Below are 17,751 nucleotides of genomic sequence, written 5' to 3'. Positions count from 1 at the left end.
AACGTAACAAAATGTTCCTAGAAAGCAATGACTACATTAAGCTTGTGACTGTACAATTATTTTGAATGTATTTGCTGTTTATTTTGGTTGTGTTTCAGATTATTTTGTGCCCAATAGAAATTAATGGTAAATAATGTATTGTGTCATTTTGGAGTCGCTTTTATTGTAAAAAAAAGAATATAATTAGTTTCTAAATATTACATTAATGTGGATGTTACCATGATTATGGATAAGCCTGAATGAATCGTGAATAATGATGAGTGAGAAATTTAGATGCATAAATATCACAACCCCCCTAAAAATGCTAACCTATCCTGTAATTGTAAAAAGTGCTTTAATTTCTAGATGGTTAACCGGATATGGATGAAAATACCCTGAAATTAAAGCTTACAGTTTGTATTTTAACATCAGTCATTGTATCATTTAAAATCCAAAGTGCTGGAGTACAGAGCCAAACCAACAAAACATATTGCACTGTCCCAATACTTTTGGAGCTCACTGTATATTTCCACACTATGATGTTGGAATAATACTGTGAATTTTTTAAAATTATAATAATGCCCTTTTAGTGTAAGACCTGTTGAAAAGACCGGTTGAAATTTCAGCCTGTTTTGGTGGGATGGTGTTTTGGCCTGCCTGGTGACATCACCAGACAGTCCAAGCTAAATTCTTGCCTGAGAAATTTCTCTTTGCTAAGAAGCTGTAAGGGGTGCGTAATCGGGGGCAGGGAACTCAGACGCAGGAGAGCAGAACTTGGTAATAGCCGGAGCAGTTTAATAGCAAAACCCACGGCATAAAAATAACAAGAATAAGTGGCTACAAAAACCCGTCGCGCACCCAACAGCATGTGCACAAGCACTTACAATAAACAATCCCACACAAAGACAAGGGGGGAAAAGAGGGTTAAATACACAATAAATTATTGATGGAATTGAAACCAGGTGTGAGAAAAAACAAGACAAAACACATGGAAAATGAAAATTGGATCGATGATGGCCGGTGATGCCGAGCGCCGCCCGAACAAGGAGAGAACCCGACTTCGGCGGAAGTCATGACAGAAGATATGTTTGCTTCTTTTGGTATGGTACTTAATTGTAACTCAGAAATCATTTGAAATTGAGATAAAAACATTTGCATTGTGCCTTTTAAATAAATCAATACAATTGAAATAACCCAAGATCGTATGTTGACAACTATGGAAAAACATTCAACAAAAGTTAGGCTATTTGTACCCTACCTTATTTTTTTTACCAGTCTAAAGTTGTTTGGCTTTAATTAGCAGTACCCTTGCAGGCAGGCTTTTAGAGGTTTCTCAAGAGCATCATTAGATGCATTAGAAGTGACCCTAAATTGCCCGATTAATGTACTAGAAAATGACTTGAGTATGGCTGAGATCAAAGCGAAGCGCCTACATTAGCACCCCTTGACTCCTTGGCTCAGGCTAATACACTCCCACTTTACGACCTTCAAGTCCCCACAGCCCATGGAATGCTTCCCGGTAACGATGACACATTCCACCAAACAGCCCCTTGTCAATTGTGATGATTGTGATTGGTGTGTGCAGATCGCTACTTACACGCATACCTTTCAGGTCTGTAACATGATATAGAGCAACAAAACTAATGGACATAATTGAAATTATTGAGCTATTATTAATTTCCTGTCACGTCCTTCGATTTGTATGGTAGTGCCATTAGTGGGATGAAACCTACAGTATCTCTCACCAAAATTGGGTATTGGAATGTTTAGGCCTTGACATTTGCTTGTCTGGCCTGTCCATGTAGCAGATTAGTTAGTGGGCATTGTTTTTTTTGTATTCTCCAACCTTTTGGGGCTATTAACAAGTAAAATAATTGTTGCCAGGAGATGTGACAAGAAATTAGCATTTTCAAATCATTAAGCAACTAATTGCGATTCCCATTTTAAAACTTGAGGTCATTACAGAGGACACTGATATAGTGGAGCACCAAGCAGAAAATACTAGCCCCATCTGTCCGAATCGATAATGATTAATTTATAGGGGGTCATGTTTGCTTTTATTTTGAAAATACTCCACCATCCTGACCACCACATTATCTATCATTTTAACAGTGCAATCCCAGTCCCTTTGTGGCTTCAGCAGATGTTTTCTCATTCGTTATTGGACCATAAAGAAGCACATCCATCTTGATAGCAGCCAGCCGCAGGTCATTTCTAGCTAAACACCACGACAGCAGACTTTTTTTTTGTCTTAAATCACGCTCAGTACTGTACAAATACCAATTCGCCACCCTAGACTAATTAAGCAGGGAAATTTAGGAGAGAATTATCTTCCGCCGAGAGATCAATTTCTTTGAGGACTGTCGACTCAATCTTTATAATTACAATCATAAATAACTTGTCATTATCTGTTCCATTTTTGGTGATGAACGAGACTGAGGAGATTTAGATTTGAGGGGGAGAGCCAATACAAGACTCGCCTTTTCGGCCAACAGATTTATATTATAATGTGCAGCTTCACCACAGTTTTACAATCATTCCGAGGCTTGCGGTTGATTGAAAAATGTGCATAATGCAAGAGCTATCTATCTGGACATATTTATAGAAGATGGACATTATTGATAAAATACCTTAATCTGCTGAGTTGAAATTTTTACATTTACATTTTGGTAATTTAGCAGATGATCGAGAGCAATTTACAGTAGTGAATACATTTACATATTTTTTTTTTAACTTGTCCCCCTGGGTAATGAAAACACCATGCTCTACCAACTGAGCCACACAGGATCCCATGGGACCACCATAGTTTAGAAGAAAATCCTAAATCTAAAATGGAGAAATGTAAATAATCTGTGTCTGTTCAATTAGATCTGATGACTACTTTTTGCTCTCATGCAAATAACCAACTGCCATGCTCCACTTGTTGCTCAACTGCTCAGGAACCAGAAAGAAATCAGAAATTATACTGCTTTATGACAGTACCAAACATTATGCTACACTTAAAACGCTATCTCAGGCACTGTATAATTATTCCTTATTTCTCCCCTCAAAAGGAGTTCACCTGGGTTGAAGTCAGCAGGATTTTGAAAGTCCCTATTTATTGATACTCCTGCAGCCCAATTGAGTGTTCTGAGTGTTCTGTATTGTAGCATGGGGTATCTACAGAACTTGCCGGTGAACCAAACAGTTCTGTGTTCTCTCTCCAGGCCCACTATGCTACCTTGTTCACCTTCTGCATTGCCTTTCGCAAACATAGTGATCTCAGGCACAGCAATTGTACAATAGCCACCTGCTTCGCCCCCACTGCGTGCCTTGCTCTGGCAATCCAAGACAGCTGAGGCAGCAATTTGCTTCACGAGCAATTTGAACGCTCAGTTAATGTTTTCTTTTTCGGTCAGGCTGTGCTTGTTTTAAGTACAACCTGGGACGTAGGCTACAAAGTAGAAAGTACAGAGTTGAGAAACAAAGTCATGTGAAGAATTAGTATTAAGACCGTACAACACGACACAGAAAAATAGTCCTTTAGGATTTGAAATACAAATCCTTGCAAAATAGCATGGTGAAGAGGACAAACGTGATGTATCTGTGTGGGTAGGGGAGTGCTTAAGACTATTATTGGTCTAGACGTATTTTGTTCCTTTTTGGATTCAAAGAGCAAACATAGCCTGGGCACTGCAACTCGAGGGAATGATAAAAGAAAGAATACAATATAATTTGTCTGGGTTCTACTCTGAACTTCAGACTGGGAACATTGGTTTAAGTTTATCACTGTGGTGAATTTATGCCAGTACGGCCTACAAACACATAGCAATACACAAATTACTTTTTTATAGACATTCTTATTGGTTTTACGTGAGTGGAACTTCATAATATTCACGTTTTCCTCTCTTTACAGATGCAGCACTTCATTCCCTAATACACATTTTCTCATTCCATATTACACTATTCAAACTGTACTCTAGTCAAGTGTTTGAAAACCGCAAGATGTAGAAAGTTAAGCATGTAAACTAAGTTGTTGTCTATAGGTGTAACAATTCTCGTTGGTGGAAGGAGAGGAGGACCAAAATGCAGCGTGGTAAGTGTTCGTCATATTTTAATTGTAAAAACTGGGGAAATCAGGCTACCTAAGTATGATTCTCAATCAGAGACAACGAACGACTCCTGCCTCTGATTGAGAACCATACTAGGCCAAACACATAGAAATATAAATATAATATACTCACGCCCTGACCAACCGAAAACAAATACATAAAAAAGGAACTACGGTCAGAACGTGACAATAGGCTCCTTCTGAACATATTATCCTTCCCTTTCAACATGGCCACTTTTACAGAGTGAGAGCACCCTGCGACACATCTAACAAATGGAAATAATGCAATTTGTTTTGGCCTTTTATTCGTCAGAGTAGAGCGACTTCCTATTTTACACTCTGTCAGGTTGAGCACATCTGCACGCTTGTGAGAGTGGCGAAAGAAATTACGATTCACAGTATAATGGGAATAAATGGATAGATTACCTTTCTTAATCATGAATGAATCTGCCGTGAAGAAAATGAACATAGCCATAGCACATGATAATAGCATACGATTGTGCTGCTGAAGTAACATGAGTTCTGTGCTTGTGTTTGGTGCCTACATTGAAAGGCAATTATTTAAATTTACCTGTCCACTATTGAAAATCTTTGGCGAAATGCTCCGGTTGACATGTAATATACTGTAGATATAGATTAGTAGTTAGAATGACAAACGGATAGTTCTCTCTCTATCTAAAGTGTATGGACACTTGGCTGACATATTGGCTGATGCAATAATTTTTTCATTTGGGAATCAATGTCTTATCATTCTCTGTGTATCCTGGGGGAATATGAAAAATATCCTACAATACAAGAACACCTTTTGTAAAATCAGACCAAAAACATCAAATGTTAAAATCTAACACAATACATGGATATCATCAAAACTTATGACTCCATTGTTGTGCTTCTCTGACTTCTCTTATCACTCTTCCTCTTTGACCATTTTCCAATTTCAATCTCAAATCATATAACCTTCATTCAAACACCCGTATTACATATGACATGACTTAAGTCATCTCCGTGTTGATCAAAATGGAGGGGGGGAAGAGAAAGAAACAGGAAAAAATGCAATATGCAAATTAGGTCCCTCATTCATTGGAAAAGTAGATTCTGGGTACAAACATCATTACACTCGCAGGGTTGCCTTTCACGCAAATGACTTTCTCTAAGACAGAGAAGTTCATTACTAATGGCGTTTTCTATCAAGTCCGCAGCCCACCCAAATGCTAATATCTCTGCCACTGGATTCTTCACCTCGCAGGCCTGACTCTTCATTGCTGTGGCAATTACAACAATGTTACTTTTCCCTCTTTATGGAATTATCCATTATCTTCCCCTGGAGCTAGCTACCAGAAACAGATGCTAACCAATCTCCTAGCACAGGCCACTGGAGCTCAAATGAACTAAATGAACGATCCCTTTATATGTATCACTATATTAGTAGGGTCTTCATCTGTGATTTGTTCATGTATCTATTCCGTCTGTTGCATCTCGGCAAGAGGAATACAAGGTTAGAGATAGAATCTCCAAAGCTCCTAGCTACGCCGACAGATTGAACTCAGATTTTACTTTTTGGTGTATCAAGCCCCAAATAAAGTACAAGGCAGAGGAATTTTCTACATGGCTCTTTCACAAAATGGCCGCAAATACAGATATATTCTCCAAGGGAGATACAGAATCATGTCGGAGATACGTAGACTATTTTTGGAACAGAGCAGAGATAGAATAGTATGTCTACGCCTTTTTGTGTTATGTATTATGCATTGTTCTGTAACATTGTAAAAGTACACTACCCTTACACTGCCCTATAACTGTACCCTACCACCCCACTCTCTAACGTAAAAAGCTTGACCTTGCAACGGGCACTTGCATTCTAGCTCAGTAGACTACATGAATAAGACATGAGGCCTCCAAAAGAAGTTGCATTCTAGAACACAACTTCAACAATGTTTGACTTTGGTTGGTTTTGCTGGCCAGAAACACATTCTAGAGAAAAGCAGGTGTTAAGACAAGATTTGTTTTGTTGTTGAATGTGCTCATTCAGGTAGAGTTTGGCAAATCTGTTGAGGGTTTATGTGGATGTGAAAGTGTGTGTGTATATCTGGGCGTCTGGTGCATGCCTGAGTGAGTGAGAGAGATCTGGCTCTCACCTGGCTTGACCAGAAAGCATTACTTTATTGCAACACAGAAGGGCTTTCTGCTGCGGGCTATGTGGCTTCACTCATCGTCAAAGCGGCGATAGGACACCAGGAGAGATAGGGAACTAGGGACTGGTAACATTACTAGAGTGCCTACAGAAAGTTTTCATACCCCATTTACTTGTTTCACATTTTGTTGTGTTGTAGCCTGTGGGTTATTGATCATTGCTAGAAGAAGGCACAGTGATGCCGAAACGTTGGTGGTTTCCCAATAAATTACTGTGTTTATACATAGTGTGCAACTCTCTTAGTTTTTATAGATCATTGCAAGACAGCCATAGATTCTTAAGTCGATTTAAGTCAAAACTGTAACTAGGCCACTTTGTAAGCAACCCCAGTGTGTTTTAGGTTATTGTTCTGCTAAAAGCATACCCATAACATGATGCAGTCACCACCATGCTTGAAAATATGAAGAGTGGTATTCAGTTGGATTTAATTTCCTTGCCACATTTTTTGCAGTTTGACTTTAGTTCCTTATGGCAAACAGGATGCATGTTTTAGAATATTTTTAATCTGTACAGGCTTCCTTCTTTTCACTCTGTTATTTAGGTTAGTATTGTGGAGTAACTACAATGTTGTTGATCCATCCTCAGTTTTCTCCTATCACATCCATTAAACTGTTTTAAAACCACCATTGGCCTCAAGGTGAAATCCCTGAGTGTTTTCCTTCCTCTCCGGCAACTGAGTTAGGAAGGACGCCTGTATTTTGTAGTGGCTCATACACCATCCATAATCCATAATTCCTCATTATGGGGCATTGTGTGTAGGCCAGTAACACAAATTCACAATTTAATCAATTTTCAATTCAGACTGTAACACAACAAAATGTGGAAAAAGTCAACGGGTGTGAATATTTTCTGAAGGCACTTTACATGCTAATGCCTTAGCCGAGCTGAGAGGCATAGGGTCTGTGAAGCAGATACAATGACACTCATTTCCCTCGCCTGTCTCTGTGTAAGTGTGTGTGTGTGTGTGTGTGTGTGTGTGTGTGTGTGTGTGTGTGTGTGTGTGTGTGTGTGTGTGTGTGTGTGTGTGTGTGTGTGTATACAGTATGTGCCTGCATGTTACAAATTCATAAAACACACACACACACACACACCGAGCCATAGTGTAAACATGGGGGGAGGCTGCATGGGAATCTGCCACCTTTCCCTTTCAGTGGGCCCTCGGGGACCGTGCCAGGGGCCTTGTGTTCGCCTCGGCGGTGGAGATAAGGAAGAGATGACAAGGCGCTTCAGAGAGTCGTCAAGCCAGCTCATTCCTTTAGGTGGGGAGCTCCCCACTCAATAGGAACTCATTTTCCATGCTGTGTAATTGTGGAGGATAATGGAACACACCTCATTCAGAGCGCCAAGGCATTTTATAGGCATTTTCTCCATTCAGAACATAACAAGTCTGCTTTAGGGAGATAGGTCTAAAACCACATTGTCTTTTTGAGTCCCGGGACAGTGGGCTTTAGTATTTCAATAGGATGTTGTGTGGAATCAAGATAAGCATTTGCTTTTTATATGTACGGTATGTGCTAGTGATTATGATTGTGGTGCAAGCAAATAACTTATGATATGCAACAAATGTTTGTATTCAAATTAAACTATTGTGAATTTGCACTTCCTATGACAGTGCATATATCTCAAGCAACTGCAAGTATTACAAAGTGACAACCAAATATAGGAAACTCGTTTAGTTATACAGTTAAATTATAAGAGGGGCTAAAACATGATAATTCATGACCTATATGATGGAATGAGCCACTTACATTTGAGACATTTCATTGTTTTAAACCTGATTCAAAGAGCCATTTCTTTCTCTCCAGTTAAGTGAATATTAAAGCAGAAGCAGATAAGCCAAATTAAATGTGATTTGAATATCGCTCAACTTTCCATTAGAACACCAAGATACAGAAATAGAAACTACTTTGCATAACTCAACCAGCATCTTAATTATCATGTCAGGAAAATGTTTGAAAATGTGTTAATTGATTTAGAAAATCCAACTTATTTGGCTAAGTTACTAATTGAGTAAGACTAATTAAGTCAGTACATTCAACATGAGTGGAACCAAAACCTGATATTCAACTATATGTGTTGAAAGGGAAAAGAAAGAGGACAGCAGAGACATAGAAACAAAGAAAGTCTAGCTTACCTGGTTGGTTAGTTGAAGAAACTGAGAGTTAAATGAACAAGAGTTAGCATTTCGGTTGCAGAGAAAGTAGCACCTACCACGTAAAACAGTGAGTCTCGTAGTTGCACTCAGCTCTCCAACAGTGTTGGAGGCGACGCACTCGTATATGGCTTCGTCTCGGGGCGTACGCAAGGGCTGAATTCTCAACACCGAGCCAGAGCCGTCATCGAACTCAATCACCTGCAGGTGCGAGAAACAAGATATGTTAAAGGAGTTTTTTTGTTCACAATCGGTGACGGAAGCTTGCGCAGAGCAATTCCAACCACTCCTGCAGCAGAGAATAAACACATTTGGCCTACAACACTTGACGGTGCCAAACACACTGTGCTTCCCGTCAGAAAACTATGAAAGCTGCTATGGAAAGTAAAACCTCATACTCTATGCTAATATCAGCTCTTAATAAAAGCACCTTATTTGAGTGTTTGGGAGTATATGGGCTCTTTCTGAATTGTCTAAAAAGTGCATCCACCATCCACTCACCTTCTCTCATTTATTGCTCTGACCTGAGACAACTGACCAGGTGAAAGTCAGCCTGAGGCATGTGTTTTCAATTATGTGCAGGTGAAGGGGAGGAGACGAGGAGAGGATGGAGTTTTAGGCAATTGATATAGAACCCACGCATTGTGAGTGTAAGAGGAAAATATCCCATGTCTGTAGCATGTAGATAATAATTACATCACACACAGGATACACACACAGGATACTGGTATCTGTAACAATTGTCAATATTGATCAATGTTTTGTATGGCTAGTTATGCCCTTAGACTGTTGTCTATGATTGTGTTTATGATTGGCTACCCACTGGTATAGTTATTACAAGAGAAGTTGTGTTCAGAGAGCTTATTATTATATAGTAATGTATTGGAAGATTAAACATAATATCAATTTAAAGATGGCTCACAACTCTCTGACATCAACTTTCAATCCGAAATATGAGTTTATCTTGTGTACTAATTATTGGGAAAATAACCAAAGTGGACAACTAACTTTAAGAATGGGAAAGTATCCATTGGCCACTTTAACTTTTATGTCTGTTTTTATATTTTATGTTAATTTTGGTTCGCCCCACTCTTAAAGTTGACACACTATTTCAAAAAAATATATATATCACATTGAAATATATCAAATGGGACAGAACATTAACAAACAATTAAATGTGGTTCGATAAACAGTAACGAACAATTGTTATCACCATGACGTGATAGTAGTACAAAAAGACATGACCGATTGTTTTGGACGGACGACACATAAAATGTTCACAAACAGGTGTTTTGTAGCTTTTACAGCTATCGTTGCATGCTTTATACTCACTGTTTTTAGAAAGCCCTGTATCATAACTCATTTTTAAGCATTTTTAGGTAGGTTTACATACAACAATGGACTGGTAAGAACCTCTGCTTCATACACGCACGCATACAGGCACATAAGCACACACCCAGACACACATGTACAGAGGCCGGCCTCGATACTCATTGGTACAGTTCAGAGCATATCATTTCACGTGTTAGTTTAACAAAACACCTTGACGGTTCAGTGGCCAAGCGACAATGGTACATTTGGGCAATCATTGCAAGAGCATGTGATGATGGTAAGTAAAAGTGCTCCCTTCCCCATTTCAAACTCAAAGAGAAAGAAAATGGGATTGAGAAAGTCTCAGTGTTTCTGTAAAGGGAAATGGGCTTTGTTAGGGATGAGGAGGCGGCGGCACGTGAGCTGGGAATGAGGGTGGTTGCACGCAAGCAAGCAATCTTCGCGGCGGCGAAAGGAGTGTTAGCAAGCTAGCGTGTTAGCATTCAGCACGTGGAGCGGCGCAAATGCGATGCACTCTGATAAGATTCGATTTCTGCCCGGCGTGTGAGATGCCAAAGATGCGAGAAGGTTCTCCAAACCCAGATAAAACCACTACTGCTGAGTAGTAGTGTGGCAAGAAGCCACACTATGATACACTCCGAAAGGGAATGACACAGAAATTAATAGAAATCTTATCGGTGTTCGGAGAAGATTTGTTATTTGTCATGGCGATTAAAGAGAAGAACAAATCAAAGCTTGCAGCCAAGCCAAGCAGGGAGGGGGACATGCATTTAGATAAAGATGCCACAAAGCAAAAGAGCTTTGAACCACAGAGCTACATCGCTCTCGTTTTGCATAAGGCAGCCAAACACAGCATTAATATAGGTATCTGAGGCACACCATTTCTTCCCCCCTTTCTTTCATCCTTTCTTTTCTTTCTTTAATTACAAATCTGTAACCAGATCTCTGTGTACTTGCTCATTATAACTCAAGCATGTCAGACGGCCTGGGCCAGCGTGATTATTAGAGCCTGCTAATGCGTGGTGGCAAAGGAGGTTTGGGCAAGGGGGGGGGATTATGTGTTAGGGGTTTGGGGGAGGACCAAAAGCACTGTTGAGCATTCCCATTTTTGTCGAGCATTTTACATCAGAACAATAGACCTAATACCTCAAATCTCTGGTTGCTGACTTTCTTCCCCTTCTTGTTCCAAACGATCTTGGGGCGTGGGTCTCCCGTCGCTTGGCAAATGAAGGACGCCACGCCTCCTTGCACGCCTGTTTGGTCATTGGGGGTTCTTAAAAACTTTGGTGGTGCTGGAAAGAAGAGGGGGGGTGAGAGAGGACATAAATAGTTAGTGTGGGGGCTAAGTGTTGCAGAGAGCAAGCCATTTCTCTCCCTTATCAACGTGCTCACACCAGAAGGTCACAAAGTTTCCGATTTCAGCAGTTGCACGGTATCGCTAAGAGGATTGTCTTTGGAGGTCAAAACAAACTCTGTTTGGAGCCTGCATTGCTTCTCAATGTGGAAATATAAGATCAGATACTTGTATAAGGATGCATTCAAGAGAAGTAGGAATACAGATATAATCCTTGTAGTAAATAAATTATAGTGTTGTAAATTAAGTCATCAATTTGGAGTGCAATACAGTATAGGGACTACATATTTTATTTTACCAGGCAAGTCAGTTTAGAACAAATTCTTATTTTCAATGACAGCCTAGGCCAGTGGGTTAACTGCCTGTTCAGGGGCAGAACGACAGATTTGTACCTTTTCAGCTCGGGGGTTTGAACTTGCAACCTTCCGGTCACGAGTCCAATGCTCTAACCACTACGCTACCCTGCCGCCCCAGTGTAGGAATAAAAGATTAGGGGTGAAGGTTTAGTGATGTATTTACATTTAAACAGTGTGTCTGCCTATGTATTGAAAACACACTGTGGGATGCATTCAGTCATTTCATGAGCATACTTCAATGAACATTCCTGTTGTAAATACCAGCTGAAAATGAACATCTCGCTACTTCACATCCACCCCCAGTGAGTGTGCAAGACAAACAGGAGCTGTTTAGCACAAACTGCTATGGTAGAAATGCTAATTCCATCATCTTCCTGCTGACTACAATACTCCAATCTCGTTGCAGGTTGACCCGTTTCAAAGGTGAAGGTTGACATTGAGTAAAACACAGGCTGTGCTCATTGTACCTGGCGTGTACAGTCAAGGCCAAACCTTGCCATGCAAATGTTTACATTGACTGACAGAAAAACGCCGGGTGACATTTGAAACACTACGACAGCAAAAAAGACTTTTATTTGTCAACGACCACAATGTACAGGAGGCAGGGATAAAAAAACAGGACGAGGATAAGGATCAAGATACATGCTCCCGCAATAAATACACACAACTCCTTCAAGTCTAAGATGTGTTAATTAATAAAAGCCTGCACAGGTGGCAAGCTCCTAGCTGGACTGATTCAAAGCAAACCACAATAACAAAAGTTGTCAATTACCACCAAGCCTGATGCTACCATAAGAAAGACAACCAACCTAGCCAATCAACATCTTATTAAGGTACTTTGAGTTTATTATTGGGAATCAGACATTAAGGTATGGATTTGCTGTTATGCTATTTTGATGAGGCTTCACATAGTTGCACAATATTCCCGGTGATTGTCACTTTATTGCTAGCTTTATGTAGATATCTCAATTACCTAGTACCCCTGCACGTCGACCCAGTACTGGTACCCCTTGTATATAGTCAAGTTATCATTACTCATTGTGTATCTACCATTGCTTTTATTATTTCCTGTCTTACTTTTATATTATTTCTCTATTTTCATCTCTCTGCCCTGTTGAGAAGGGCCTGTAAGTAAGTATTTCACTGTTAATCCACACCTTTTGTTTACGAAGCATGTGACGAATGCAATTTGATTTCATTTAGCAAGAGAAACAGTCGCTAAAGGGGAAGAAGGCTAAGCTAGCAGCCGGGTGTATTGAAGCCGACTCTACAGAATGGCACAGTAACCTTTTCCCTCTCTTGTTGTGTATGAACATGAGCCACTGGTATCCTGAACATTACATTACAGTGAGCCAGTCATATTTTACAGAAATAGCTCATTCAGCGCTCCGAGCCACATCTATCGAGACTTTTTTGTATCACACATGGTATTATGTGTATGCTGCTTTACGGGACATACATCTCCTAGCCCCAAGCCCCTGGCTCCTCCATTTTGTCTCTAATGAGCGAAGCCACCATGCTCTATCCTTGTGTGTGAGGTTCTGCACTGTGTTAGTGAATAGGAGGGAGTGCCAGAGTGCCAGAGATGTGTCTGGTAGAATGTGGGGCCCACCTGTCACATTGTAGTGGGTACTTTGGCATTTAAATATTTATCTAAGGTACCTCCAGAGTCAGGCCCATCCACACATGAATTATGCAGAACATGGATCCCTTACAAGTATGAAAAATGAAGCACTTAACACTAAGCAGTGTGCAGCACCAATACACTGGAAATAAGTTTGGAGCTACATGGAACCACATATGGTCTTTATATCCATTTCCAGCAATGCTCTCACACTCCACATTATCACACTCTACCACTCCTTTTAGAAAGTTAGACAGAGGAATCAGTTTACGGCAGTTGCAAGTGTTATGTTAATTAACAAAACGGGCAAGTAAGTCGCTTTGTGCCATGTGATACTGTGAGACAAGGAAATGTGATATTTGTTTCCGCCACCTGTCCTTGTTGTTAAGTTGTTAACTATTTATTTCTCTTTGAACAAAGGAATAGGCCTTACCCCCAGCTCCTGTCGTAAAGTGACAGTTCACTCCCAAATCAAGGTTTGTCAGATGTTTTCAGAACTCAAAATATTCACATTTTAAAATGAGTCCATGAGTCCCATGTTATCTGCTGTGTCGATGCCTTACATCTCCTGGCCCCTGATCCCCCATTTTGTCTCTAATGAGCGAGGCCACCATTTCCCAAAACATTACAGAGAAACAGAAGTCAGGTGATGATTGATGTCCGACATGGCTCTTGGCAGCTAGCATGCTAACAGTGACATTGGACTGAGCTCACCTCGCTAAATAGAAGAGCTATAACCGGCTTTCCACCTCAGAATCTTCCAGAACAGGGGTGGCCAAACCTCCTTCCCAAAGAGCTTCTGGGCATGCAGGATTTTGTTCCAGCCCTGCTCCAACACACCTGATTGAGCTAATCAAGGTAATCATGGGAATCAAGTAGTAGCAACAGGTGTGCTAGATCACAGACAGACTATACAGGAAAAGGGGTTGGAGGAGGATTTTATAACCTCCTCTTATAGAGTCACCTAACTTTTGGATAACTATCCCACATAACAGCCACGACCACACGTGTTTAACAGTGTGTGGAGAACATCTCGCTACTTCACATTGATAATCCCTGGAAAACCACCCACTTGGCATCAGGCTTGTATCCCGCACAAATGAGACATGCACTTGATAAGGGCCCTGGCAAGGCTCTGATAGTCCATGTGAGGGTTCTCTAAGCCCTAATTGGTGCTCGCAATTCAGCACAACTAGTCAAGTGTAAAGGCAATGAGGTACAGAAATGTAAAGGGGAGGAGAGAGTGAGAGTAGTAGACAGGAACAGTGTTTTCTTTGTCCAACTGTGGCATGTGTCTACAGCCATGAGAGATTTACAGTTGATTTTGAATTGAATTTCACACTATATGACATTAACCCTTCTTTTTAATGTTGCTCAGAATCAGCACCTCGTACCCACGTCATCTGGGGCCATGGTTTGATTAAGCATCTAATTCCATGAAATGAATTGATTGACTCATTGTTGATCTCTTCAAAGAATTGCAATCCTCTCTTTTACAAACAATGAATTCATTGTACACATACAGTATGGCTCCATGGACACACAACACATGCGAGGGATTACACACTGAGGTAATCTGCTCTCAGAAGTGGTTGTGATACTCTAAAAAGTTTGAAATGAACCCTTTCTTTCCGAGTATAACCGTTTTGGGACCCAAAAAGAGTTTTACCTGCAACCAAATAGGGTTCTCCTATGGGGACAGCCGAAGAACCCCTTTGTAACCCTTTTATCTAAAAGGCTTTGCAGTGGGAGACATCCCTGCTCAGCTTGAGAGGCGAGATGCAGTATGAGTTTTGACTCCATCTGTCCCTGTGTCCAACAACGGAATTCCTTTTATCAATCACTTCAGTGGGCCATTAGGGGCCACACAGCGGCAATAATACTAGAAGCGGCTGAGTCACCTCATCTGTGTGTGTGTGTGTCTGTGTATGATCGTCAGGCAGTACTGAAACTGAACAAATTAACCTGAAGGGTTAATAAAGAAATGACATAAGATGTGTTGCCTGTAATGAAAAGGGCACATCAACAAGCTGGCAGCTGGGCTTCCATTGACATGTGACTGGGAAATCAGCGCACACACACTCACACACACACACACGATATGCTTGATATGCTGTTGGGCTGTTTGCTCGGGGGGCCATCTATTACGGCTCTACGCCTCTCCCTGCGTGGGCTGTGATGGACTATGATGACACGTACGGGGACTCGGGATGGCGGTGAGAGGGAGGGGAAAAGTCATCTCGCCATGGGGAATGATTGAGGTGTGACACTGAGGAAATGGTGTTTTCAGAGACAAGGGTAGTAGATATCATAATCAAACCCCCAGATGTTGTCCCTCACCACAGATCTAGGATCAGATTACACTAACCTTCACCATTGGGGATTAGGGGGGCGCAGAAAATATCTGACTCGGTGTCAGACCCTGTGCCTCCTAACTACTCCTTTTAAACATACTATGATCTGTTGTTTTGCTCAGCGAATGAAAGGGGAGAGCTCAGGAGCGATGCAGACGATGATACCTCTGTTACTAGCTATTGTCTAAATGTAGATTTAAAAGCAGAGGGGGTGCCACAGAAACCTGAGGGAGACTGCGCTGCATCTTCTCCAGTCAGGCAGGTCCTCTGTTTTATATAAATAGATACAGATATCTACAAGCAGTGCCTCTCTGGTGTACTCGCCATGTTCTGGCCAACACAAAAGAAAGAGCTTTGTACCACCATATATATATATGTCTCCCTGTCTGACTTAACAGTGACAAAGGTAAAATTACAGCATCTACATTGGAGTCTCCGTTTATCAAATATATATTTAGCAAAGTCAAGACAAGGGTGTGACATCAAATATCGTCCTGTCAAAAAATCTGTTAGTTATGCCATTTGGGTGTCTGAGAAAGAGCTTATAGCCAATGGTTATGACAAGAGGGAAAATAAATAGCTTTTGAGTAAAACAAACAAACAAACAAACATTTTGTGCTTCTCTATGGTCAGAATATTTTAGGAGAGGATGACGGCAAAAAAACAACAACACTTACAATTACCCATCATGCCCGGTCATCACTTTGGATCGGCACCTCAGTGGCTTCTTCGCTGTGCATGCCTTGCATCTACCTAATTTAATACAGAGGCTAGCTCTGCTAATCCGCTGTTAAGCTGTCGCCTGCAAACAAATGAAAAATGTAAAGCCCGGTGCAAGCTAAAAGGTTAGTGATGTTGTGCCTGCGCTAACGCTGTTCTACTCTCCAGCGGGTCATTATATAACCTTGTCCGTATTCACTAAGTTTAATGAAAAAGAAGTCACGCTTCAAAGCATCCCACTCAATTTAACCTGGGTAGACACAGTATTAATAATTTGGTGACTGAAAAGCCCTTGCCGCTCTTAAGAGCGCCGTGTCCGGGGACATGTGTGGCAGAGAGACTTTCACGACTGGCAGTGGGTATTTATTGCTGGATCTTAACAGGGGGAGGGTGGGTTAAGTACTTTTTAACAGAGCCGTTGGGCTATAGCAGGATCTTCCCAGCCTCCTCTGTAGCTTGCACTCTTTACTGCTCAGACTGCTAAATGTGATGTTTTTTTTAATGTGATTACCTTAATGTCTAATGGGAGGCAGACGAATGGGAAATCTTGGATAGTAAAGGTTTTATTCTAATCTAAAAAGGTTTCCACCTGACCTCATGAGGAAAATGTGGCCACAATCATTCTAGCCACTCCCCCCCAGCTAGCTCACTTTAAGTAATAGTCTGATCCGCCAATGAGGTCATGGTAGGCTCAAAAGTTGAGATCAGTTGGGATCCATCTCTGAGCATTATGGGAGATTAAAATATAAAATATGTCCGCTGTTGCTGTAGAGACAGCTGCTGTACAGAGCTTGTTACTGTGGCTAGCTACGAAAAGCACACATTGCTTTCTCAATTCTTATTGGCACAACAGAAAGACCAGTGTGTGAGAGAGCTCGGAGAGGAGTTGGAAAAAGGCCCCATTGTTTTGCCAAATTATTTGATTAGGGCTCTGTGATTTGAGACTGCCTTTTAACTACCTTTTCTAGAGAAGTTACGGAGGCATGATGCAACAGGGAAAATGCACATTGAGAGCTTTTGTCACAAAATATGGCCACTGTTTTGGCAAAACTACAGTAATCATTCAGAGGTTACACTGGTTTTAAACTGATTTGATTTGGAAAAAAAGTATATCATACCTTTGTGACAATATGCATTTTCAAAGCTTTGTGGAAAATAAGGAATGATGACGCAAAATTCTCCTCGGGAAATGCTTCTGTTTTGAGAATACGTGTCCAGCCAAACATAGCCCCGAGACATTCTCCTCAAAATTATCTGAGAGCGGAGCTTCGACTCGCAATGGCAAAAACATTTCAAGCTATTGAGCCTTCGCCACGGGTAGTGTTCTAACAGCCAGGCCATTTAAGAGTATGAATCGAGAGGGAGAGAAGCGCCTGTTCATACCTCTTTAGTGTTATAACAGCCAGACAATCTAAGAGTATGAATCTAGAGGGAGAGAAGAGCCTGTTCATACCTCTTTAGTGTTATAACAGCCAGACGATCTAAGAGTATGAATCGAGAGGGAGAGAAGAGCCTGTTCATACCTCTTTAGTGTTATAACAGCCAGACGATTTAAGAGTATGAATCGAGAGGAGAGAAGAGCCTGTTCATACCTCTTTA

At 41.0% G+C, this 17,751-nt stretch overlaps 1 protein-coding gene across 25 annotated transcripts in view; it reads right to left on the bottom strand.

The window, feature by feature from the left end:
• The window catches only part of LOC135516331 (receptor-type tyrosine-protein phosphatase delta-like), a 606,705-nt gene that overhangs the window by 110,659 nt on the left and 478,295 nt on the right, over positions 1 to 17,751 (bottom strand). For all 25 annotated transcript variants that reach the window (XM_064940532.1, XM_064940530.1, XM_064940540.1 and 22 more), the window contains 2 exons: positions 10,891 to 11,036; positions 8,472 to 8,613 (listed from right to left, as the gene is read on the bottom strand). In XM_064940532.1, the coding sequence (XP_064796604.1) occupies positions 8,472 to 8,613; positions 10,891 to 11,036 (288 nt within the window). The remainder of the gene's footprint in view (positions 1 to 8,471; positions 8,614 to 10,890; positions 11,037 to 17,751) is intronic.

Source organism: Oncorhynchus masou, chromosome 27, assembly GCF_036934945.1.
Source record: "Oncorhynchus masou masou isolate Uvic2021 chromosome 27, UVic_Omas_1.1, whole genome shotgun sequence".
Taxonomy (NCBI): domain Eukaryota; kingdom Metazoa; phylum Chordata; class Actinopteri; order Salmoniformes; family Salmonidae; genus Oncorhynchus; species Oncorhynchus masou.
Note: the sequence above shows the minus strand (reverse complement) of the source record. Positions and strands in the feature narration are given on the sequence as shown.